The sequence below is a fragment of the Rhinopithecus roxellana genome, chromosome 13, assembly GCF_007565055.1.
Source record: "Rhinopithecus roxellana isolate Shanxi Qingling chromosome 13, ASM756505v1, whole genome shotgun sequence".
Classification (NCBI taxonomy): domain Eukaryota; kingdom Metazoa; phylum Chordata; class Mammalia; order Primates; family Cercopithecidae; genus Rhinopithecus; species Rhinopithecus roxellana.
In genome coordinates, this window is record NC_044561.1 from 69928681 (window position 1) to 69949008 (window position 20328).

At 50.6% G+C, this 20328-nt stretch overlaps 1 protein-coding gene across 4 annotated transcripts in view; it reads left to right on the plus strand.

Annotated features, from left to right (window-relative positions):
* ZBTB46 (zinc finger and BTB domain containing 46) overlaps window positions 1–20328 on the plus strand; it is a 93017-nt gene that overhangs the window by 68795 nt on the left and 3894 nt on the right. For all 4 annotated transcript variants that reach the window (XM_010365242.2, XM_030914476.1, XM_030914478.1 and 1 more), the window contains exon 4: window positions 15862–16037. In XM_010365242.2, the coding sequence (XP_010363544.1) occupies window positions 15862–16037 (176 nt within the window). The remainder of the gene's footprint in view (window positions 1–15861; window positions 16038–20328) is intronic.

Below are 20328 nucleotides of genomic sequence, written 5' to 3' on the forward strand. Positions count from 1 at the left end.
ACAAGAACCAAGCAGAACAGCGCTGGGTGGGAGGCTACGCCACACGGCAGCACAGCAGCAATCTCCGTGGTCATGCACGTGAAGACACAGGCTGGAGGCCAAACCCCGGCAAGGTGAAGGAGATCCAGGAAACACCCTAGGCTTTCAGGTGAGACCCCAGAGGGACCACATCTCCCGAAGAGGGACCACATCTCCCCGAAGAGGGACCACATCCTTCTGAAGAGTGACCACATCCCCTGAAGAGGGACCACATCCTTCTGAAGAGGGACCGTATCCTTCTGAAGAGGGACCACATCCTTCTGAAGAGGGACCACATCCTTCTGAAGAGGGACCGTATCCTTCTGAAGAGGGACCACATCCTCCTGAAGAGGGACTGCATCCCCCCGAAGAGGGACCACATCCTTCTGAAGAGGGACCACATCCTTCTGAAGAGGGACCACATCCTTCTGAAGAGGGATCACATCCTCCTGAAGAGGGACCACATCCCCACCCAAGAGGGACTACATCCTCCTGAAGAGAGACCACATCCCCCCAAAGAGGGACCGCATCCTTCTGAAGAGGGATCACATCCTCCTGAAGAGGGACTGCATCCCCCTGAAGAGGGACCACATCCTTCTGAAGAGGGATCCATCCTCCGGAAGAGGGACCGCATCCCCCCAAAGAGGGACCACATCCTTCTTAAGAGGGACTGCATCCCCCCCAAGAGGGACCACATCCCCCCGAAGAGGGACCACATCCCCCCCGAGGAGGGACCACATCCTCCTGAGGAGGGACCGCACCCCCCTGAAGAGGGACCGCATCCTCCTGAAGAGGGACCACATCCCCCTGAAGCTTACTTCCTGCCCTTCACTCATTCCCCAGGAGTAAAACCAAAAACAGAATCAGACCAGCCCTAAAAGTTAAAATGAAGCCTTCACGGGATCAAAGGAATTCTCCAGAATCTACTTAGCAGAGACAAAAGCAAACCACCACCATTATAAAAGACAAACTTAAGTGTCTTTGGAAAAAGATGCCTATGTCTAAAGTGTGGCCTGCTTCTTTGATTTGCCATATCTAGCATCTACTGGGAAATTACAGGGTAGGTTAAATACAAGGGCCCAATGACTAAAACCAGCCAGAAAAAACAGATATTGCAGTTATCAGGCAAGGACTTGAAGACATCTGTAACATATGCAAGAAAATTGAGGAAATGATGGATAAAATAGATTAAAAGATGGGAGACTTTCAAGAGAATTTGAATGTATAAAAAAGAAGTGGGCTGAGAACGGTGGCTCACGCCTATAATCCCAGCACTTCGGGAGGCTGAGACGAGCAGATCACCTGAGGTCAGGAGTTTGAGACCAGCCTGGCTAACATGGTGAAACCCCATTTCTACTAAAAATACAAAATTTAGCTGGGTGTGATGGCACGCACCTGTGATCCCAGTTACTCGGGATGAACCCGGGAGGCAGAGGCTGCAGTGAGCTGAGGTCGCACCCAGGTCGCAGCCTGGGTGACAGAGCAAGACTCTCTCTTAAAAAAAAAAAAAAAAAAAAAGAAGTGGAAATTTTGGAACTGAAAATACAATATATGAAATGAAGAATTATTTGGAGAGTCTAAAGGCAGTCTGGACACAACAGAAGGTAGGATGAGCAAACTGGAAAACCAGCTCATGGAAAATATTCATGCCAGGGCTTAGAGAAAAATTGAAAAGAATGAGGAAAAAGGCAAAGAGACATGTGGAACATAGTGAAGATGCTTAACGTATGTGTAACTGGAGTTCCAGAAGAGGAAGGGAGAGAAAATGGAGCAGAAGCAATAGCTGAAGAGATAGCTGAGAGTTTCCCAAAACTGATGAAAGATATCAACCCACAGATTCAGGAAGCTCAGTGAACCCTAAGCAGAACGAATACCACACAAAACAATAAAACAACAAAAACAAAACAATCTAGTACATTATAGTCAAACTGTTGAATACGAAAAACACAGGCCGGGCGCAGTGGCTCAAGCCTGTAATCCCAGCACTTTGGGAGGCCGAGACGGGCGGATCACGAAGTCAGGAGATCGAGACCAGCCTGGCCAACATGGTGAAACCTGGTCTTTACAAAAGTACAAAAATTAGCCAGGCATGATGGTGGGTTCCTGTAATCCCAGCTACTCAGGAGGCTGAGGCAGAAGAATCACTTGAACCTGGGAGGTGGAGGTTGCAGTGAGCTGAGACTGTGCCATTGCACTCCAGCCTGGGTGAGAGAGCAAGACTCTGTCTCAAAAGAACAACAAAAAAAACCTTAAAAGCAGCCAGAGAAAAAATTCTTAACATTCAGAAGAACAACACTGATGGCTGACTTTCCCAGAAACCACAGAAGCTAGAAGATAATGAATGACGTCTTTGAAGTGCTGGAAGGAAAACGGTTGCCAACCTGGAACTCTATACCCAACAAAAATATTCATCACAATTTTTTTTTTTTTTTTTTGAGACAGAGTGGAGTGCAATGGTGCGAACTCTGCTCACTGCAACCTCCGCCTCCTGGGTTCAAGTGATTCTCCTACCTCAACCTCCCCAGTAGCTGAGATTACAGGTGCCTGCCACCTCACCCAGGTAATTTTTTGTATTTTTGGTAGAGACAGGGTTTCACAGGCCGGGTGCGGTGGCTCAAGCCTGTAATCCCAGCACTTTGGGAGGCCGAGACGGGTGGATCACGAGGTCAGGAGATCGAGACCATCCTGGCTAACACGGTGAAACCCCGTCTCTACTAAAAACTACAAACAACTAGCCGGGCAAGGTGGCGGCGCCTGTAGTCCCAGCTACCCGGGAGGCTGAGGCAGGAGAATGGCATGAACCTGGGAGGCAGAGCTTGCAGTGAGCTGAGATCCGGCCACAGCACTCCAGCCTGGGTGACAGAGTGAGACTCCATCTCAAAAAAAAAAAAAAAAAAAAAAAAAAGGGTTTCACCATGTTGACCAGGCTGGTCTTGATCTCCGGACCTTGTGATCTGCTGGCCTCGCCTCCCAAAGTGCTGGGATTACAGGCGTGAGCCGCTGCGCCCAGGCTTTGTCACAAATTAGGGGTATATAAAGCATATTGTCATGCAAACAAAACCAGGAAAATTCATTGCCAAATGACAAGAAGTACTAAAAGCCCTTCAGGTGAAAGAAAAAGTATCCCTGATGGAAGCACAGAACTGAAGAAAGGAGTAAAAAACACCAGAACGTGTCTGGGCACAGGAGCCATGCCTGTGATCCCAGCACTGTGGGAGAATGAGGAGGGAAGATGGTTTGAGGCCAGGAGTGTGACACCGACATAGCAAGATCTCATCTCTACAAAAAAAATTAGTTTTTATTTTATTGATTGATTGAGACAGGGTCTCACTCTGTCACCCAGGCTGGAGTGTAGTGGTTTGATCTCAGCTCACTGCAACCTCTGCCTCCTGGGTTCAAGTGATTCTCGTGCCTCAGCCTCCTGAGAAGCTGAGATTACAGGCACCCACCACATCCAGCTAATGCATTTTATTTTTAGTAGAGACAAGGTTTTGCCATGTTGCCCAAGCTGGTCTGGAACCCCTGGCCTCAAGTGATCTGCCCACCTCGGCCTCACAAAATGCTGGGATTACAGGCATGAGCCACCGTGCTTGGCCTATAAATGTTGTTTAAAATTAGCTGGGTGTGATGGCTCATGCCTGTAGTTCCAGCCACTTGGGAGGCTGAGGTGGGAGGATCGCTTGAGCCCAGGAGGTCAAGGCTGCTGTGAGCCGTGGTTGCACTGCTGCACTCCAGCCTGGATGACAGAGCAAGGCAGTCTCTTATATAAAAAAAAAAAAAAGAAAGAAAGAAAAAGCACCAGACAGGGCAACTGTGTGAGTAATAGAAAAGAATCTTGATTGTTTAAAGCAACAATTACAATTTGGGGGATTTTAAAACCTAAATAGAAGCAAAACATATGTCACTATTAGCATTGGGGTAGATGAGAGTTAACTTTCATGTGGTTCTGGTTCTTTATAGTCACATGAATGATGACTAAAAATAGTAAAATAAAGTAGTGTGATTCAAAGGCTCAATGAGAAGAAATGGAATAATACTTGATCCACTTTGGATCTGTGTCCCCACCCAAATCTCATGTTGAACCGTGATCCGCAATGTGTCCCCACCCAAATCTCATGTTGAGCTGTGATCCTCAATGTGTCCCCACCCAAATCTCATGTTGAGCCATGATCCGCAATGTGTCCCCACCCAAATCTCATGTTGAACCGTGATCCGCAATGTGTCCCCACCCAAATCTCATGTTGAACCGTGATCCGCAATGTGTCCCCACCCAAACCTCATGTTGAACCGTGATCTGCAATGTTGGGCGTGGTGCCTGGTGGGACCCTTCGTGAATGATTTAGCTCCCTCCCCTTGGTGCTGTCCTCATGATAGAGACAAGATCTGGTCAATCAAAAGCATGTGGCACCTCCCCCATGACCCTCTCTCTTGCTCCTGCTCCCACCCTGTGAGACACTTGCTCCCTCTTTGACTTCTGCCATGATTGGAAGCTCCCTAAGGTCTCCCTAGAAGCTGATGCCACCATTCTGCCATGATTGGAAGCTCCCTACGGTCTCCCTAGAAGCTGATGCCACCATGCTTCCTGTATAGCCTGCAGAACAATGAGCCAGTTAAACCTCTTTTCTCATAAATTATCCAGTTTCAGGTATTTCTTTATAGCAGTGCAAGAATGGCCTGATACAATACTTGATCAATCTGAAAGAAGGCAAGAAAGGAGGAATAAGAACAAAAAGCATAAAGGACAAATAAAAAACAACACGATAGCCTTACACCAGCCACATCAATAATTACATTATTAAAAATGAACAAAACACATGCCCTGTTTTTAAAAACTATTTTTTGGCTGGGTACAGTGGCTCACACCTGTAATCCCAGCACTTTGGGAGGCTGAGGTGGGAGGATCACTTGGGGCCAAGAGTTTGAGTCCTACCTGGGCAACATAGCAAGACCCCGTCTCTTAAAAAATTAAATAATTAGTTGGGTTTGGTGGTGCACACCAGTGATCCAAGTTACTTGGGAGGCTGAGGCAGGAGACTAACTGAGCCCAAGAGTTTGAGGTTACAGTGAGCTATGATTGTGCCACTGTACTCTAGCCTGGATGATGGAGCAAGACCTTATCTCTACAAAAGAAAGAAAAGAAAAGAAAAAGATGAATCAGCAAACACCGAAAAGGAAATCAGTATAGCAGTCTTAATATCAAAGTAAACTTTGGGAAGTATTACTCAGAGGGACTGGCATAATGATAACTAGTCAATTCAGTAGTAAAATATAACAATCCTAAATGTGTTTTGCTTCTAACAGCTCAGATTTTTTTTTTTTTTTTTTTTTGGAGAGGAGTCTCCGTTGCCCAGGCCGGACTGCAATGGTGCGATCTTGGCTCACTGCAACCTCTGCCTCCCTGGTTCAAGCAATTCTCCTGCCTCAGCCTCCCAAGTACCTGAAGTACCTGGGAATACAGGCATGTGCCACCACCCTGGCTAATTTTTTTGCATTTTTAGTAGAGACAGCATTTCACCATGTTGGCCAAGATGGTCTCCATCTCCTGACCTCGTGATCCACCCACCTTGGCCTCCCAAAGTGCTGGGATTACAGGTGGGAACCATCGCTCCTGGCAACAGCTCAGTTTTAAAATACATGAAGTAAAAGTTGGCAGAACTAAAAAAAGAGATAAGTTCACAATTACAATTGGGGGTTTTAAAAGACTTCCCTCTCAGTAATTGATAGAACAGCAAACAAAATCTCAATAAGGATAGAGAAGATTTGAACACAGTTTTCAAATGTTAAATTCACCTTGAATTCCTGGAAATAAACACATCTGGTCACAAGCTGCTATTCTTCTTCTGTATTATTGGATTCAGTTTGCTAATGTTTTGTTTGAATCTTGCATCTGTGTTCGTAGAGATACTGGCCTGCAACAGCACAATTAATCCAATTTGAACATTACAGCAAACAAGTGCAGTATATTCCAAAAGGACAGGAAACATTTACCAAAATAGACCAACCAGGGCCTTAATAATTCAGTTCAACAAATATCAAAGGATTGAAATCAGAGAGTATACTCTCTGACCTTAGCAAACTGGAATTAGAAATCAGTAACAAGACACTAGAATATCCCCCAAATGCTTGCAAATCAAATAGTATCACAAGTCAAACAATAATTCACTGTGGAAATGATAAACTTTTTTTTTTTTTTTGAGGCGAAGTCTCGCTCTGTCGCCCGGACTGGAGTGCAGTGGCCGGATCTCAGCTCACTGCAAGCTCCGCCTCCCGGGTTTGCGCCATTCTCCCGCCTCAGCCTCCCGAGTAGCTGGGACTACAGGCGCCCGCCACCTCGCCCGGCTAGTTTTTTTTTTGTATTTTTAGTAGAGACGGGGTTTCACTGTGTTAGTCAGGATGGTCTCGATCTCCTGACCTCGTGATCCGCCCGTCTCGGCCTCCCAAAGTGCTGGGATTACAGGCTTGAGCCACCGCGCCCGGCCAACTTTTTTTTTTTTTTTTTTTTGAGACAGTCTTACTCTGTCACCCAGACTGGAGTGCAGTGGCGCGATCTCTGCTCACTGCAACCTCTGCCTTCTGGGTTCAAGTGATTCTCCTGCCACAACCTCCTGAGTAGCTAGGACTACAGGTGCCCGCCACCACACCCAGCTAATTTTTGTATTTTTAGTAGAGACAGGGTTTCACCATATTGGCCAGGCTGGTCTTGAACTCCTGACCTCAGGATCCGCCTGCCTCGGCCTCTGAAAGTGCTAGGATAACAGGTGTGAGCCACAGTGCCTGGCCAAAATATTTTTAACTGAATGATAATGAAAAAAAATGCTGTATCAAAACTTTTAGGCCACATCTAAAGCAATATTTAAGGGAAACTTAGAGCTCTAGTTCCATATTAGGAGAAAAGAAAGGTTCTAAATTTCTTTCTTTTTTTTTTTGAGACTGAGTCTCGCTCTGTCACCCAGGCTGGAGTGCAGTGGCCGGATCTCAGCTCACTGCAAGCTCCACCTCCCGGGTTCACGCCATTCTCCTGCCTCAGCCTCCCGAGTAGCTGGGACTACAGGCGCCCGCCACCTCGCCCGGCTAGTTTTTTTTTTTTTTTTGTATTTTTTAGTAGAGACGGGGTTTCACCGGGTTAGGCAGGATGGTCTTGATCTCCTGACCTCGTGATCCGCCCGTCTTGGCCTCCCAAAGTGCTGAGATTACAGGCTTGAGCCACCGCGCCCAGCAGGTTCTAAATTTCTTTGTCAAGAAGAAAAAGAATAGCAAATTAAGCCCAAAGGAAGTAAGAGAAGGGAAATAAAGAATAGATATCAGGCTGAGTGTGGTGGCTCATGTCTGTAATCCCAGCACTTTGGGAGGCCGAGGTGGGTGAATCACTTGAGGTCAGGAGTTCGAGACCAGCCTGGCCAACATGGTGAAACCCTGTCTCTACTAAAAATACAAAAATTAATCGGGTGTGGTGGTGGGTGCTTGTAATCCCAGCTACTCAGGAGGCTGAGGCAGGAGAATTGTTTGAACCGGGGAGGCAGAGGTTGTAGTGAGCTGAGATCGTGCCATTGCACTCCAGCCTGGGCGACAAGAGGGAGACTCCGTCTGAAAATAAAAAGAAGAGCTATCATTGAAATAGAAAGCAGACATACAAAAATGAACAATGCAGCTGGCATGGTGGTGCACACCTGTAATCCCAGCACTGTGGGAGGTTAAGGTGAGAGGATTGCTTGAGGCCAAGGAGTTTAAGGTTACAGTAAGCTGTGATTGCGCCACTGCATTCCATCCTGGGCAAACCCCAAAACCGAAAATGAACAATGCCCAAAGCCAGTGTGTTGAAAAGATTAATAAAACTGATATAACTCCTACGAAAAGTAATCAACAGATACTGGATAGATAAGATGATTATACACAACTGCATGCAAATACATTTGACAAATTGGAGGAAATGGGAAAATTCCTGGAAAACAGAATTTATCAAAACTGAAGCAAACAGGAAGAGTTCAATAATTGTATGATCTGCTGAGAAAATTGAATTAATAACTTTAAAACCTTCCCACAGAGAAAGCTTCAGGGTGAGTGCCTTCACTAGTGAATTATGTCCAGTTTTAACGGAAGAAAATGACGCCAACGTTACACATATCTTCCAAATACTAGAAGAAAGGAACAGTCTCCAGCCTATCTGAGCTGGCATAGTCTTGATCCTAGAGCCTGACACGGCATTACAAGAAAGGAAATTATCACTCAGCAGAAATGCACAACTATTAAAGTAAATACCAGCAAATCGAATCCAGTGATACAGAGGAAGAACCGTGCGGCATGGTCTGCAGGCTCATTCCGGGAACTCAAGGTTCAGTGAGTGGAATCAACGTGTGTAATTCACCACATTAGCCGAATAAAGGAGAGAACCTGCTATATCACCTCAATAAATGCAGAAAACACTTTAGATAAAATTCAGTAGCCTTCATGATAAAAATCCGCAAACTGGAGTATAAAAAAATGTTCTGAATCTGACAAAAAGTATCTACAAAAAAAAAAAAAATAGTTAACCTCCTGATTAATCGTGAAATCGTGGTGACTTAGCCTCTGAGCATGGGAACGATACACAGATGCTCATCGCTACCACTTATATTCAGAGTTAGCTGGAGATCCCGGCCTGGGTTGTGTGTGCAGGGCTGCACTTGAGAGCTCTTGCCTTCCTAATGTTTGTGTCAGGAACCTTCCTTGCCCCCCTCCTCCCCAAGTCCCACCTCTTGTCCCAAGCTGTGCAATACAGTGATAAATGAAAGGGGCCAGGCCCTGTGCTCATGCCTGTAATCTCAGCACTTTGGGAGGCTGAGGTGGGTGAGTCTCTTGAGCCCAGGAGCTCAAGACCAGCCTGGGAAACATGGCAAGACCCTGTCTTTACTAAAGAAAAAAAAAGAAGAAAATGAATGGAAAGGAATAAGTAAAAGTGTCATTATTTGTAGGGGACATGATTATGCATGTAGAACATTCAAAAGAATATAGAAACCATTAGATTTTTAACAGGAGAATTTACCAAACACATTGGATATAGAGCCAGTGTACAAAGCAGGTTTTTGTATACAAAAGTAAATTGTATGTCTATAAATAAGAGTTTCATTTTATAGGATATCAAATGCCTAGGAATAAATTAAACAAAAAATATGCAAAGACTGCTACACAGAAAACTATAAAATATTGCTGGGAGAAATTAAAGAAAATGCTAATAAATGCAGGGATATACTATGTTCATGGAAAGAAGACTCACAATTGTTACGATGTGAATCTCCCTAAGTTGATATGTTGGGTCAGCACAATTCCTGTTAAAATCCCGGCAGAGGGGTGTGTGTGTGTGTGCATGTGCGCGCGCGTGTGTGTGAGTAAATTGACTAACTCCCAATATTTGGAGATGCAAAGGATCTAGGATAGTGATCTAAGGGCACCTGGGGATTTGTGTTAATCAGGTATGGTAGGACACACAGACACAGAAATAACTCATAAAGGGAAGAAGTTTGTTATACTCACCGATTTCTAGAAATAGGAGGCCACTATCCCATACAGAGCTACATGGGAAGCACCAGGGTCAGTCAGGAGGCAGAGGGAGAGAGGGAGATGCAGGCTGGAGCTTTGTTTGGTTTCTGTGGGGAGGAATGGGCAAGGCAGGGTAAGCTGGTTAGGATTGTGTGATATGAATAATTTCAGCAGGCTCTGGGGCATAGGAGCTGTGTCTAGTTGTATGGCCCAGGGGTGATTAGGGGAGGAGGATACTGGCCGTAGTGTGAGAACCTATGGAGGAGGTGGAGGGAGTGTGAGCTCTGGATGGGTTGGCTTACATATGAAAGGTGCACTCAAAGGTGAATCCAATTGCTATCTCTAGGAACTGGGAGAAGTTCCTCCAGGGTCATTGAGACCCCCTGATGTCAGGGCATCCGAAACCAGGAAGTAAAAGCCAGGGTTCATACAGATGGCTAAGGTGATCTTGGGAAGGAAGGAGAAAGCTGGGGGACTGATATATGCAGGTATCAAGGCTTACAGTGCTGCAGTCATGGAGACACTGTGGTGTTGATGCAGGGTAGACAAGCCGTCACGGCCAGTGAGGCACTACAAAGCCACCTCTGCAACTCAGTGAGAGACGGATGGCCTTTTCAATATATAGTGCTGAGTGACTGGATATTTACATGGAAGAAAAAAGTCAGTCGTGGCCAGGCGCGGTGGTTCACACCTGTAATCCCAGCACTTTGGGAGGCCGAGGCAGGTGGATCACCTGAGGTCAGGAAGTTGAGACCAGCCTGGCCAACATGGCAAAACCCAGTCTCTACTAAAAATACAAAAATCAGCCTGGTGTAGTGATGAGTGCCTGTAATCCTAGCTACTCGGGAGGCTGAGGCAGGAGAATCGCTTGAACCCAGGAGGCAGAGGTTGCAGCGAGCTGAGATCGCACCACTGCGCTCCAGCCTGGGCGACAGAGCGAGACTCCGTTCCCCTTTCCCAAAAAAGTGAATCTTGACCCCTAATTCTGACCAAGCACAAAAACTAATTTGAGATGAATCATAAATCTTTGGAAAATTGGCAATATCTGCTGAAGCCAAGGAGGTGAACACCCTGTGCTCCAGAAGCCCCCCTCAGGGCATGCCCAACAGAAATGAGAACTTAAGTCACCAAAACCAGAAGCCTCCCCCAGGGCACGCCCAACAGAAATGAGAACTTAAGTCACCAAAAGACACATGTAAGAGCCATCAGATCACCACTGTTCAACAGATCCAAACTGGAACCTGCAGGATGGACATGTGGCTTAGTGGTGCCGTGGAGTACTATGCACAACAAACAAGACCAAATCCTCCTCCAGGCAGCAGTGCAGGCCACGTCTAGTGAAGAAAGCCAAACACGAGCATAGGATCCCACATATAGGAAGCTCTAGAGCAATAAAACGTGTGGTGATTGAGGGCAGAGCGTGGTCTCTGGGAGTTACAACTAGGGGATGGCCAAAGGCTCATTCGAGGGTGCTGGGAACATGCAATGACTGTTTTGAGTGGCGATGTGGGATGTACGTACATAAAGTTCATTGAGCTGTATACGTATTTGCACTGTACATAAGGCTTAAAACGTTTTTGAAAATAATCTGGACATACCACAATTTCGTCACATTCTAACACAGAGTAAGTGACAGCCTGATACATTTGTAAACAAAAAAACAGTACAGTTGATGTTTGGATCCTTTTCTGAAATGCACTTGAAGTGCAGTCTTTTGAAAATTATATCCATACCAATTCAATATCCAGATGGTATTGTGATGAAGACTCAGGAAGCAGCAAACTTGAGCCCTCCAAAGATGCGTTGTCCCCTCTCTGCCTGCTTGAAGCCAACTGCCATGCCGTTTGGTTCACGGCTGGTTTCTTGCAGTCTTTGACACTATCATGAAAAGGTTCTGGAATGTTTCCTGGCACAGTGGCTATTTGGGACAGGTCTGATTCTCCTGCAGTGGAAGCGTGCTGTGAGGGACAGTGGAAGCGTGCTGTGAGGGACAGTGGAAGCGTGCTGTGAGGGGCAGAGGAAGCGTGCTGTGAGGGACAGTGGAAGCGTGCTGTGAGGGACAGTGGAAGCGTGCTGTGGGGGACAGTGGAAGCGTGCTGTGAGGGACAGTGGAAGCGTGCTGTGAGGGACAGTGGAAGCGTGCTGTGGGGGCAGTGGAAGCGTGCTGTGAGGGACAGTGGAAGCGTGCTGTGAGGGGCAGAGGAAGCGTGCTGTGAGGGACAGTGGAAGCGTGCTGTGAGGGACAGTGGAAGCGTGCTGTGGGGGACAGTGGAAGCGTGCTGTGAGGGACAGTGGAAGCGTGCTGTGAGGGACAGTGGAAGCGTGCTGTGAGGGGCAGAGGAAGGGCCAAGGGCAGGTGGCCATGCAGCCGACTTGGCGTGGCGCAGGGAGGCCAGAGACCTCCACTGTTCCTCGAGCTTAGGGGAGGGCTCCAGTCCGGCATGAATGACTGCAGTGTTTTCGCAGATGCAATTCTGTACCATCGCAGCTGGATGTCACTGAATGTCCTTTTTTAGGGGGTTCTCGCCAGCTTTGATAGCACTGCTTCTCAGTTATTCTTTTGGAAGTTGGCCTTTTCCTTGCAAGAACACCTGATTCCTGGCAAAGCGTTCCGTTTTTAGGACAGATTGCGAGACTGCCTGTTTCCATGTAATGATCTTTATGCTTTTTTTTTTTTTTGAGACGGAGTCTTGCTCTGTTGCCCAGGCTGGAGTGCAGTGGCACGATCTCGGCTCACTGCAACCTCTGCCTCCCAGGTTACTCCATTCTCCTGCCTCAGCCTCCCGAGTAGCTGGGACTACAGGCGCCTACCACCACGCCTGGCTAATTTTTTGTATTTTTAGTAGAGACGGGGTTTCTCCGTATTAGCCAGGATGGTTTCGATCTCCTGACCTCGTGATCTGCCTGCCTTGGTCTCCCAAAGTGCTGGGATTACAGGCGTGAGCCACCACGCCCGGCCCTTTATGCTTTTTTATTTAATTACTGTTACCAAATGGATTTTAAGGCCTTCCTAGTGTTTATGAGAATGAAACTATGTGATGTTAATTTTTCCTAAGATACATAGACTGTAAATCACAAATCATGGAAGGTGTTGTTTCCAGTAAGAAATTATTTTAGGCCGGGCGCGGTGGCTCAAGCCTGTAATCCCAGCACTTTGGGAGGCCGAGACGGGCGGATCACGAGGTCAGGAGATCGAGACCATCCTGGCTAACACGGTGAAACCCCGTCTCTACTAAAAAATACAAAAAGCTAGCTGGCAAGGTGGCGGGCGCCTGTAGTCCCAGCTACTCGGGAGGCTGAGGCAGGAGAATGGCGTAAACCTGGGAGGCGGAGCTTGCAGTGAGCTGAGATCCGGCCACTGCACTCCAGACCGGGCGAGAACGAGACTCCATCTCAAAAAAAAAAAAAAAAGAAATTATTTTAGTAATGACAGCCGGTGAAATTCCCTCAACGATCACAGTACTGTCAGTCAAATATAGTGGGTTGAGCAGCAAACACCCGCCCCAAACATAGGTCTCCGTCCTGATCCTCAGAGCTGTGGATGTGACCCTTTGGAAAAAGGGTCTTGCAGATGCGATGAAGGATCTCCAAATGAGGTCCTCCTGCATTGTCCAGATGGGTCCTAAGTCCAATCACACGTGTCCTTCTAAGAGGCAGACGAGGAAGAGACACAGACACAGAGAAGGCCACACAGATGGTGGCCGATGCGGCCACAAGCCAAGAGACAGCTAGAGCCACCAGGAGCAGAAGAGGCTGGAGGGACCCTCCCCGGAGCCACTGGAGAGAGCCAGGCCGTGCTGATGCCTTGATCTCCGACCTTTGGCCTCCAGAGCTGCAAGAGAGTGGACCGGGTTGTTCTGAGCCTCGCACTTTGGTGCTTTGTTATGGCAGTGACAGGAAAATAGCGCAGTAAGAAAAAACTGAAGTGCGTCACAGGCAGCTTCAGAAAATGCAGGTTGTAAGGGGACCATCCACAGCTGTGGCTCTGCCCTGGGCCTGTGGTGTTTATTCTGATGGGGTCATTAACACTGAGTCCTGCTCATGTCCATTCTAAGTTGTTTTTCTAGGGAAAAAAATACAGAGGTTCTATACAGAGATAAATATTTAACATGTAGGTCTGCATTAAATAAAAATGGCTTAAATATGTGATAATTCAAAATTTTAATTTTCATGTTTGTATAGGAAGAATAGAAACCATGAAAGAATATATTCTCAAAAGAGTTGTTTTGGCCGGGCGCGGTGGCTCACGCCTGTAATCCCAGCACTTTGAGAAGCCGAGGCAGGTGGATCCTGAGGTCAGGAGATCGAGACCATCCTGGCTAACGCTGTGAAACCCCGTCTCTACTAAAAATACAAAAAATCAGCTGGGCATGGTGGCGGGCGCCTATAGTCCCAGCTACTCAGGAGGCTGAGGCAGGAGAATGATGTGAACCTGGGAGGTGGAGCTTGTAGTGAGCCGAGATCACGCCGCTGCACGCCAGCCTGGGCGACAGAGCGAGACTCCGTTTCAAACAACAACAACAAAAAAAGTTGTTTTGGGCCAGGCAGGGTGGCTCACACCTATAATCCCATCACTTTTGGAGGCCAAGGTGGGAGGAACGCTTGAGCCCAGGAGTTCAAGACCAGCCTGGGCAACATGGCAAAACCTCATCTTGTTTTTTTTTTAAAAAAACACAAACTGTTTTAAATAAAATAATCGAAAAACTCATTTCCTTGCTCTCCTTTTCTAGTCTAGAATGTGTGGAGCATTTGCTCCGTTGGGTGTGATGATGTGAGAACCAGGCGCTGTCAGGGTGAGAAGGGTGGCCTGGGGGATGGTGTGGTGGGAAAGAGAAGTCTCCTGTTACCTGACTCACGGAGGACAGCCAGGGGCACAGTGTGGCTGGCAGAGGACAGACCAGGAAGAGCTTAGGTTTTCCTCCTCAGGAGCCGCTCGAGTGATGTGTGGCGGGGACGTGCGTGTCCGAACGCGGCCAGCTGGTCAGAGGTGCTGCCGTGCCAAGCTAGGCCTCTTGGTTTTTCTGTGTCTTGGCCACACAGACATGCTCATTTCACAAAATGGGCACTCCTGGCAGATGCTGAGTTTCCTGTTAGAGCTGCCTTTTGAGATATCCTTGTCATGGGGGTGTGCCTGGTGCCCCCAGAGCCTCAGTAGACCCTCCCTGCCTGGCAAGTGGGGACTACTGGTCAGGAGGGCAGGTGCTTATCCCACTTGCCAGAATTTATCTTCAGGAAGTGGCAGAGGGCTGCAGAGACCATCTGTAGGAGCCTCACTGAAGTGTCCACAAGGGTGAAAACACAGAAACAAGTGTTCAGCAGTAGTGCCTGTTTAATAAATTATGGTGTGTTCAAACATCCAAAAGCTGTGTAGTTAAAAATCCTGGCATTGAAAGGTGGTCACAGTATGTGGAGGGGAAGATGTCCAGCACAGCAGCAAGTACATCGTAACCCCAGGGTGAGCAGCCCTCGGCAGGTGCGCGCACTGGGCTTCAGGGGGCAGTCTCCTGGAGGGTCCCGCGGACGAGGCTGCTCTGGGCTCTCTCAGTGGCCCATGTCCAAGTCTGACGTGCCTGTATCTGGGCCTGAGTAGCATAACGGCATTGGGGGTGCTGAGGCCCCCCAGGTTTTTGAGGCTGGCCCCAGAGCATGCACCGTGGAGATGGTGGTGTGGAGTTCCTGCCGCTGAGTGATGTTGGTTCTCAGGGTTGGGGGAACAGAACTTGATTAAACGGGTCTGGCTGCTTCTCTTGCATCCAGCAATTAGAGCCCAGGGCTTTGAGTTGCACCCACGTCTCCCATTTTCCCTGCACACTTCTGGACCTGTGTTACTCTGCGGTGTTTGTTTCTTATCTGCCTCTAGGGAGGCGTCTGATCTGACACCACGCCCGGAGCCTGCTACCCACGGATGCTCAGTGGGGTCTGAGGGCTGGAAGGAGGGTCCTGCAGGGACCGGGCACTGTGTTTGACATTGGCTGTTCTTACCCCTTGCCTCCTGCCTTTGGCCTGGGGGCTCTTGGTCTGTCGTCAGTGGAGCGATGGCCCCTTGGCCTGGATGGAAACATCTGAGAGCTGAGGCTCCTGAGCTCCCTGGGGCTCAGCCTTGCTGTCACCGTCCCTGCCAGACAGTGGGCAGGACAGTCTATGCAGATGGTGGGGGAGCCTGGCCTGCTCAGCCCCCAGTGGTGACCCCAGTGTTGACCAGCCCCCAGTGGGTCATGGTGGGAGACAGCCCGTCCTGGCTGCTGGGCTGCACGGTGCAGCCGTGGTCTGTGGGCCGCGGGGTGGCACATCCTAGGCCCTGCTGACGCCTCGGGGGTCTCTCTCTTTCAGTGAATGAGTTCACGGTGATCAGGAAGAAGTTCAAGTGCCCGTACTGCAGCTTCTCGGCCATGCACCAGTGCATCCTCAAGCGCCACATGCGCTCGCACACGGGAGAGCGTCCCTACCCCTGCGAGATCTGCGGGAAGAAGTTCACGCGGCGCGAGCACATGAAGCGGCACACACTGGTGAGTGCGGGGAGGGTCTGCGCGCTGCGCGCTGTGTGTGGCCACGATGTCTGGGCAGGCGGGTCCCAATGGAGGTGCAGACCGCCCCGGACCCCAGACCGGGCCACGGGGTCCACTCTGCGCGGCGCGGGGAAGACAGCAGGGCAGGGAGAGCCGCCCAGGTTAGCACATGGCCCCTGCCTGCTCCGCCCTGGCCTCCTGGGTGTGGGTGGGCCACATGGCCCCTGCGAAGGCTTCTGCTTGCCCTGCCCACCTGCTGGCCCCCAAGGCAGCCAGGCCTCGGCAAGCTCAGCTCGCTCTGCTTGGAGCCCCCAACCCTCAGCCACCTCTGTGGCCCCCGCCCCCGCCCTGCCTCCGGACGCCCACTGCGCCCATCCTGGAGCTGTATGGGGAGACCCACCAGGGGGCAGGGCCGAGCACCAGGGGTCAGATTCTGTTGGTTTTTGCTTTTCCAGCGCAGTGGTGGATACTCATTTGGGGTAAGGACCCCTGTGGGAGCTCCCTGAGGTCAAGCTGCAGAGCTAGAGTGGTGCCGGGGACCTGGTCTGCCCATGTCTGCCTGGCCAGCTGTGGGCGAATGGCCACTCCAGGCCCTCAGATGCCACCTGGGATGTGTCCTGAAGTGGATGTGGAGCTGGGCTCTGGCCTTCCTTGATGCCCCCACACTTGCCTTTGCGAGGTGGAGGACAGCAGAGAAGGAACAGTCCTGGGAGGGGACCCTGGACCACAGGGCAGGTCTGCAGGGTCAGAAGCAGAGCCACATCCACAGGTCTGCAGGGTCAGAAGCAGAGCCACAGAGGCCCCGGCCTTGTTTTCCGTAGCTGTGGATGTGCTTCTGCTCACACAGGCCACGGGGCTCATCTTACAAACCACTTATAAAAAGCGGGGTAGAGGCCGGGCGCGGTGGCTCAAGCCTGTAATCCCAGCACTTTGGGAGGCCGAGACGGGCAGATCACAAGGTCAGGAGATCGAGACCATCCTGGTCTACACGGTGAAACCCCGTCTCTACTAAAAAACACAAAAAACTAGCCGGGCGTGGTGGCGGCGCCTGTAGTCCCAGCTACTCGGGAGGCTGAGGCAGGAGAATGATGTAAACCTGGGAGGCGGGACTTGCAATGAGCGGAGATCTGGCCACTGCACTCCAGCCTGGGCGACAGAGCCAGACTCTGTCTCAAAAAAAAAAAAAAAAAAAAAGCGGGGTAGGTAGCTGCACCATGCCGACATGTTTCCTATTCAGAGAAAATCACATCTTGTTTTTTAAACTGATAGGTGCTAACATGTTTTAACAACATGGATTGCAACATCTTTTTTTAGCAAATCCATATTAACCTGTCAGTAAGCGTTTTGATCCTGAGTTCAGTGTGGCTGCCTGTTCCTTCTCGTTGGATAGAGTTAGGGTTTTTGTTTTTGTTGTTTTGTTTTTTGGAGACAGGGTTTCATTGTGTTGCCCAGGCTGCAGTGCAGTGGCATGATCACAGCTCACTACAACTTTGACCTTCCGGGCTCAAGCGATCCTCCCACCTCAGCCTCCCCAGTAGCTGGGACTACAGGTATGCCACCACCGTGCCCAGCTGGTTTTTGCGTTTTGTGGTGATGGGATTTTGCTATGTTGCCCAGGCTAGTCCCAAATTACTGGCCTCAAGTGAGCCACCTGCCTCTGCTTCTCAAAGTGCTGGGATTACAGGTATGAGCCACTGTGTCCAACCAGGGCTGGGATTTTTATCGTGGGGTTTCATGATTGGTCTTCAGGGGATCATAATTCCCTGGAAACATGGAAAGCCAAGTGTGGTGGTGCCTGTAATCCTAGCACTTTGGGAGGCTGGGGCAGGAAGATAGCTTGAGGCCAGGAGTTCGAGAACAGCCTGGGCAAAATAGCGAGACTGTCTCTATAAAAAATAAAATAAAATAAAAAATCAGCCAAGTGTGGCACACACTTATGGTCCTGGCTACTTGAGAGGCTGAGACAGGACGATCCCCTGAGCCCAATGAGATGGAGGCTGCAGTGAGCTGTGATTGCACCACTGCACTCCAGCCTGGGCAACAGAGTGAGACCCTGTCTCTAAAGAACAACAAAAACAAGCATATGGGGGCTTGACTTTTTCTGAGGAGAATCTGCGTGTGGCCTTCTCTGGGGTCCTGGACCTGAGAGCATGGAGACTCCAGCTGGTCCAGCCTCCACTTTCACGATGGCACTGACTGTCATCCCTTCCCTGGCCTGCACGGCCCCTCCACCCGCTCCAGGAGGAGCACCAATGGCTGGGGCTGGACCCCCCACGCCTTGTCAGGGCCACATTTGGAGGGTGGGCCAGCTGTGCTCTTGCAGCTACAGTGCCCCAGGGCCCGGGAGGGCTGCCAACGTGCCCCATCTTCCTTCCAGGGCATTTGCCCATTTCGACAAGTGCCCAGCCATCCAGCCCTGGCCACAAGGCCCCTGTGCCACCCCAAGCTGCCCCTGCTGCCTCCTCAGGTGCCCTGGCCCCTGCACACAGGGGAGCCCAGGCCTCGAGGGGCCTCGGTGGGTACACTAGCCCCGATCCAACCCTTCCTGGGCCTGTGTGCACCAGGTTGCCCTGTTGGGAAGTTTCTACTGTGGCTTGTCTTGAATTTTTGTTCTGGAAGTCCTTGTTTTAAAATGCAGCAAAACCAAAAGCCCAAAGGAGCAGTCCTGGCACCAACTTGTCTGAGGCTCTGTTTCTAGGGTTAGCGTGTTTGTGCATCTGAGGTAGGCTATGTGATGCTGCCCTGGCCTAAAGGCCACCAGCTGTCCCCGAAAGTGTCACATACCTGTGCAGCCCCATCCCAGGCCATGCTTAGAGCTCACACAGTTGCTCTGGCAGCAAACATTTGAGAAGTGAGGTCTTTGTGGTTCCCGGTTTTGTGGAAGTTACAGGCAACTCTGCCCTCAAGGAGGTGGGTCTAGAGAAGGGGGAGGTCGGGCCGTGCTGGGTGGCCTATGGGCCTATGGATTCGGGACGCTGAGACCGGTGACAGGAAGTGTATAAGGACCAGGGCCCAGCCCCGGGATGGGGAGGTGGTAACTGTGGTACCTGCCTGTCAGAGGTCTTTACAAGTGTAGAGGGACCCTCTTTTGCCATGACACACACTGATTATATATGTACTTGCTCATGGGAGAAAACTGACGAGTTTGGAATGGTTTAAGGAGGCTAAACTCACAAACACATCGCAGCCTCAGTTCTCCATGCAGCCTCAGAGGTGCTGCAGGACCCAGGAGACAGCCCTGCGGATGGAGGGAGGAGCCGAGGGGAGCCTGGGATCAGTGCCAGGCTCAGCCTGGAGGACTGACCTGAGGCTGGCTCACCTCAGAGAAGCCCCTCGTGTGGACTTGGCCAGGGGTTGCTATTGGAGTCCTCTGGGGGTCCTGCCACCTCCGTCCTTGGAGGGCAGGGAGGGACGGGGACTGTACTGTGAGGCATCAGGGCCAGCCCCCCAAGGCCTCTTTGAGTTGGCCTGGCCGAGGGTGCCTGTGCTGTGAGTGGGTACGTGGGCCACCCCTCCCCGTCCCTGGCCATGTCTTTCTGAGGTCCTGTTCTGCACAGCACGGGTGTCCCCGCCCACCTTCAGCAGAAGCCCACCTGGGGCCACATGTCCCCAGCAGTGTGTGGTAGTTCCCTCGGGCCTCCAGGCTGGTGCTGAGACCCTCCAGGAGCCCAGCACCTCATGTCCTGCCACATGGGCCCTCTTCAGGGTGCTGCTCCGTCTCCCTGCCGGGCCCAGCACAGGGCACAGCATGGCTGCCCTCCCTGGCAACCACACCTCCTCCTCTGACCGTAAATGCTCATCTCTCTTCTTGCCTGTCTCAGTTGACCTTGAAACAGCCTGAGTGGGGGAGTTGCCTCCTTTTCACGTTCCTGGAGTCACGGTCAGGGGCTGAGGGGGTCAGGGCTGAGGGGGTCGGGCTGAGGGGGTGTCCACACAGCCAGGCTGAGGTGTGGGCCCACCTGCCCAGCTGGCAGCCCCAACCCCAGCCCGTCCCTGCACAGGGCGTATGGCCATGGCTGGGTACAGGAGGAGCTCTGTGAGCTCCAGTCCAATGCGGGGCCCTCAGCCTGTACTGAAGGGAGGTTTGGAGGAAGCCAGGCTTTTAGGCAGAGGGGATGGTGTGACCCCCGTGAGAAGTGTGTCAACCCAGAGGGCGTCTGGTGAGGGTGCTTGGACACACAGTGTGGACACTCAGACTGGCCCACCTAGGGGCTGGGCTTGCAGGGGAGGGGCACCGCCGCCCTCGTGCCAGCGTCCTCTTGGGGCAGGGCTGCGTTGGTGTGGCTCTGAC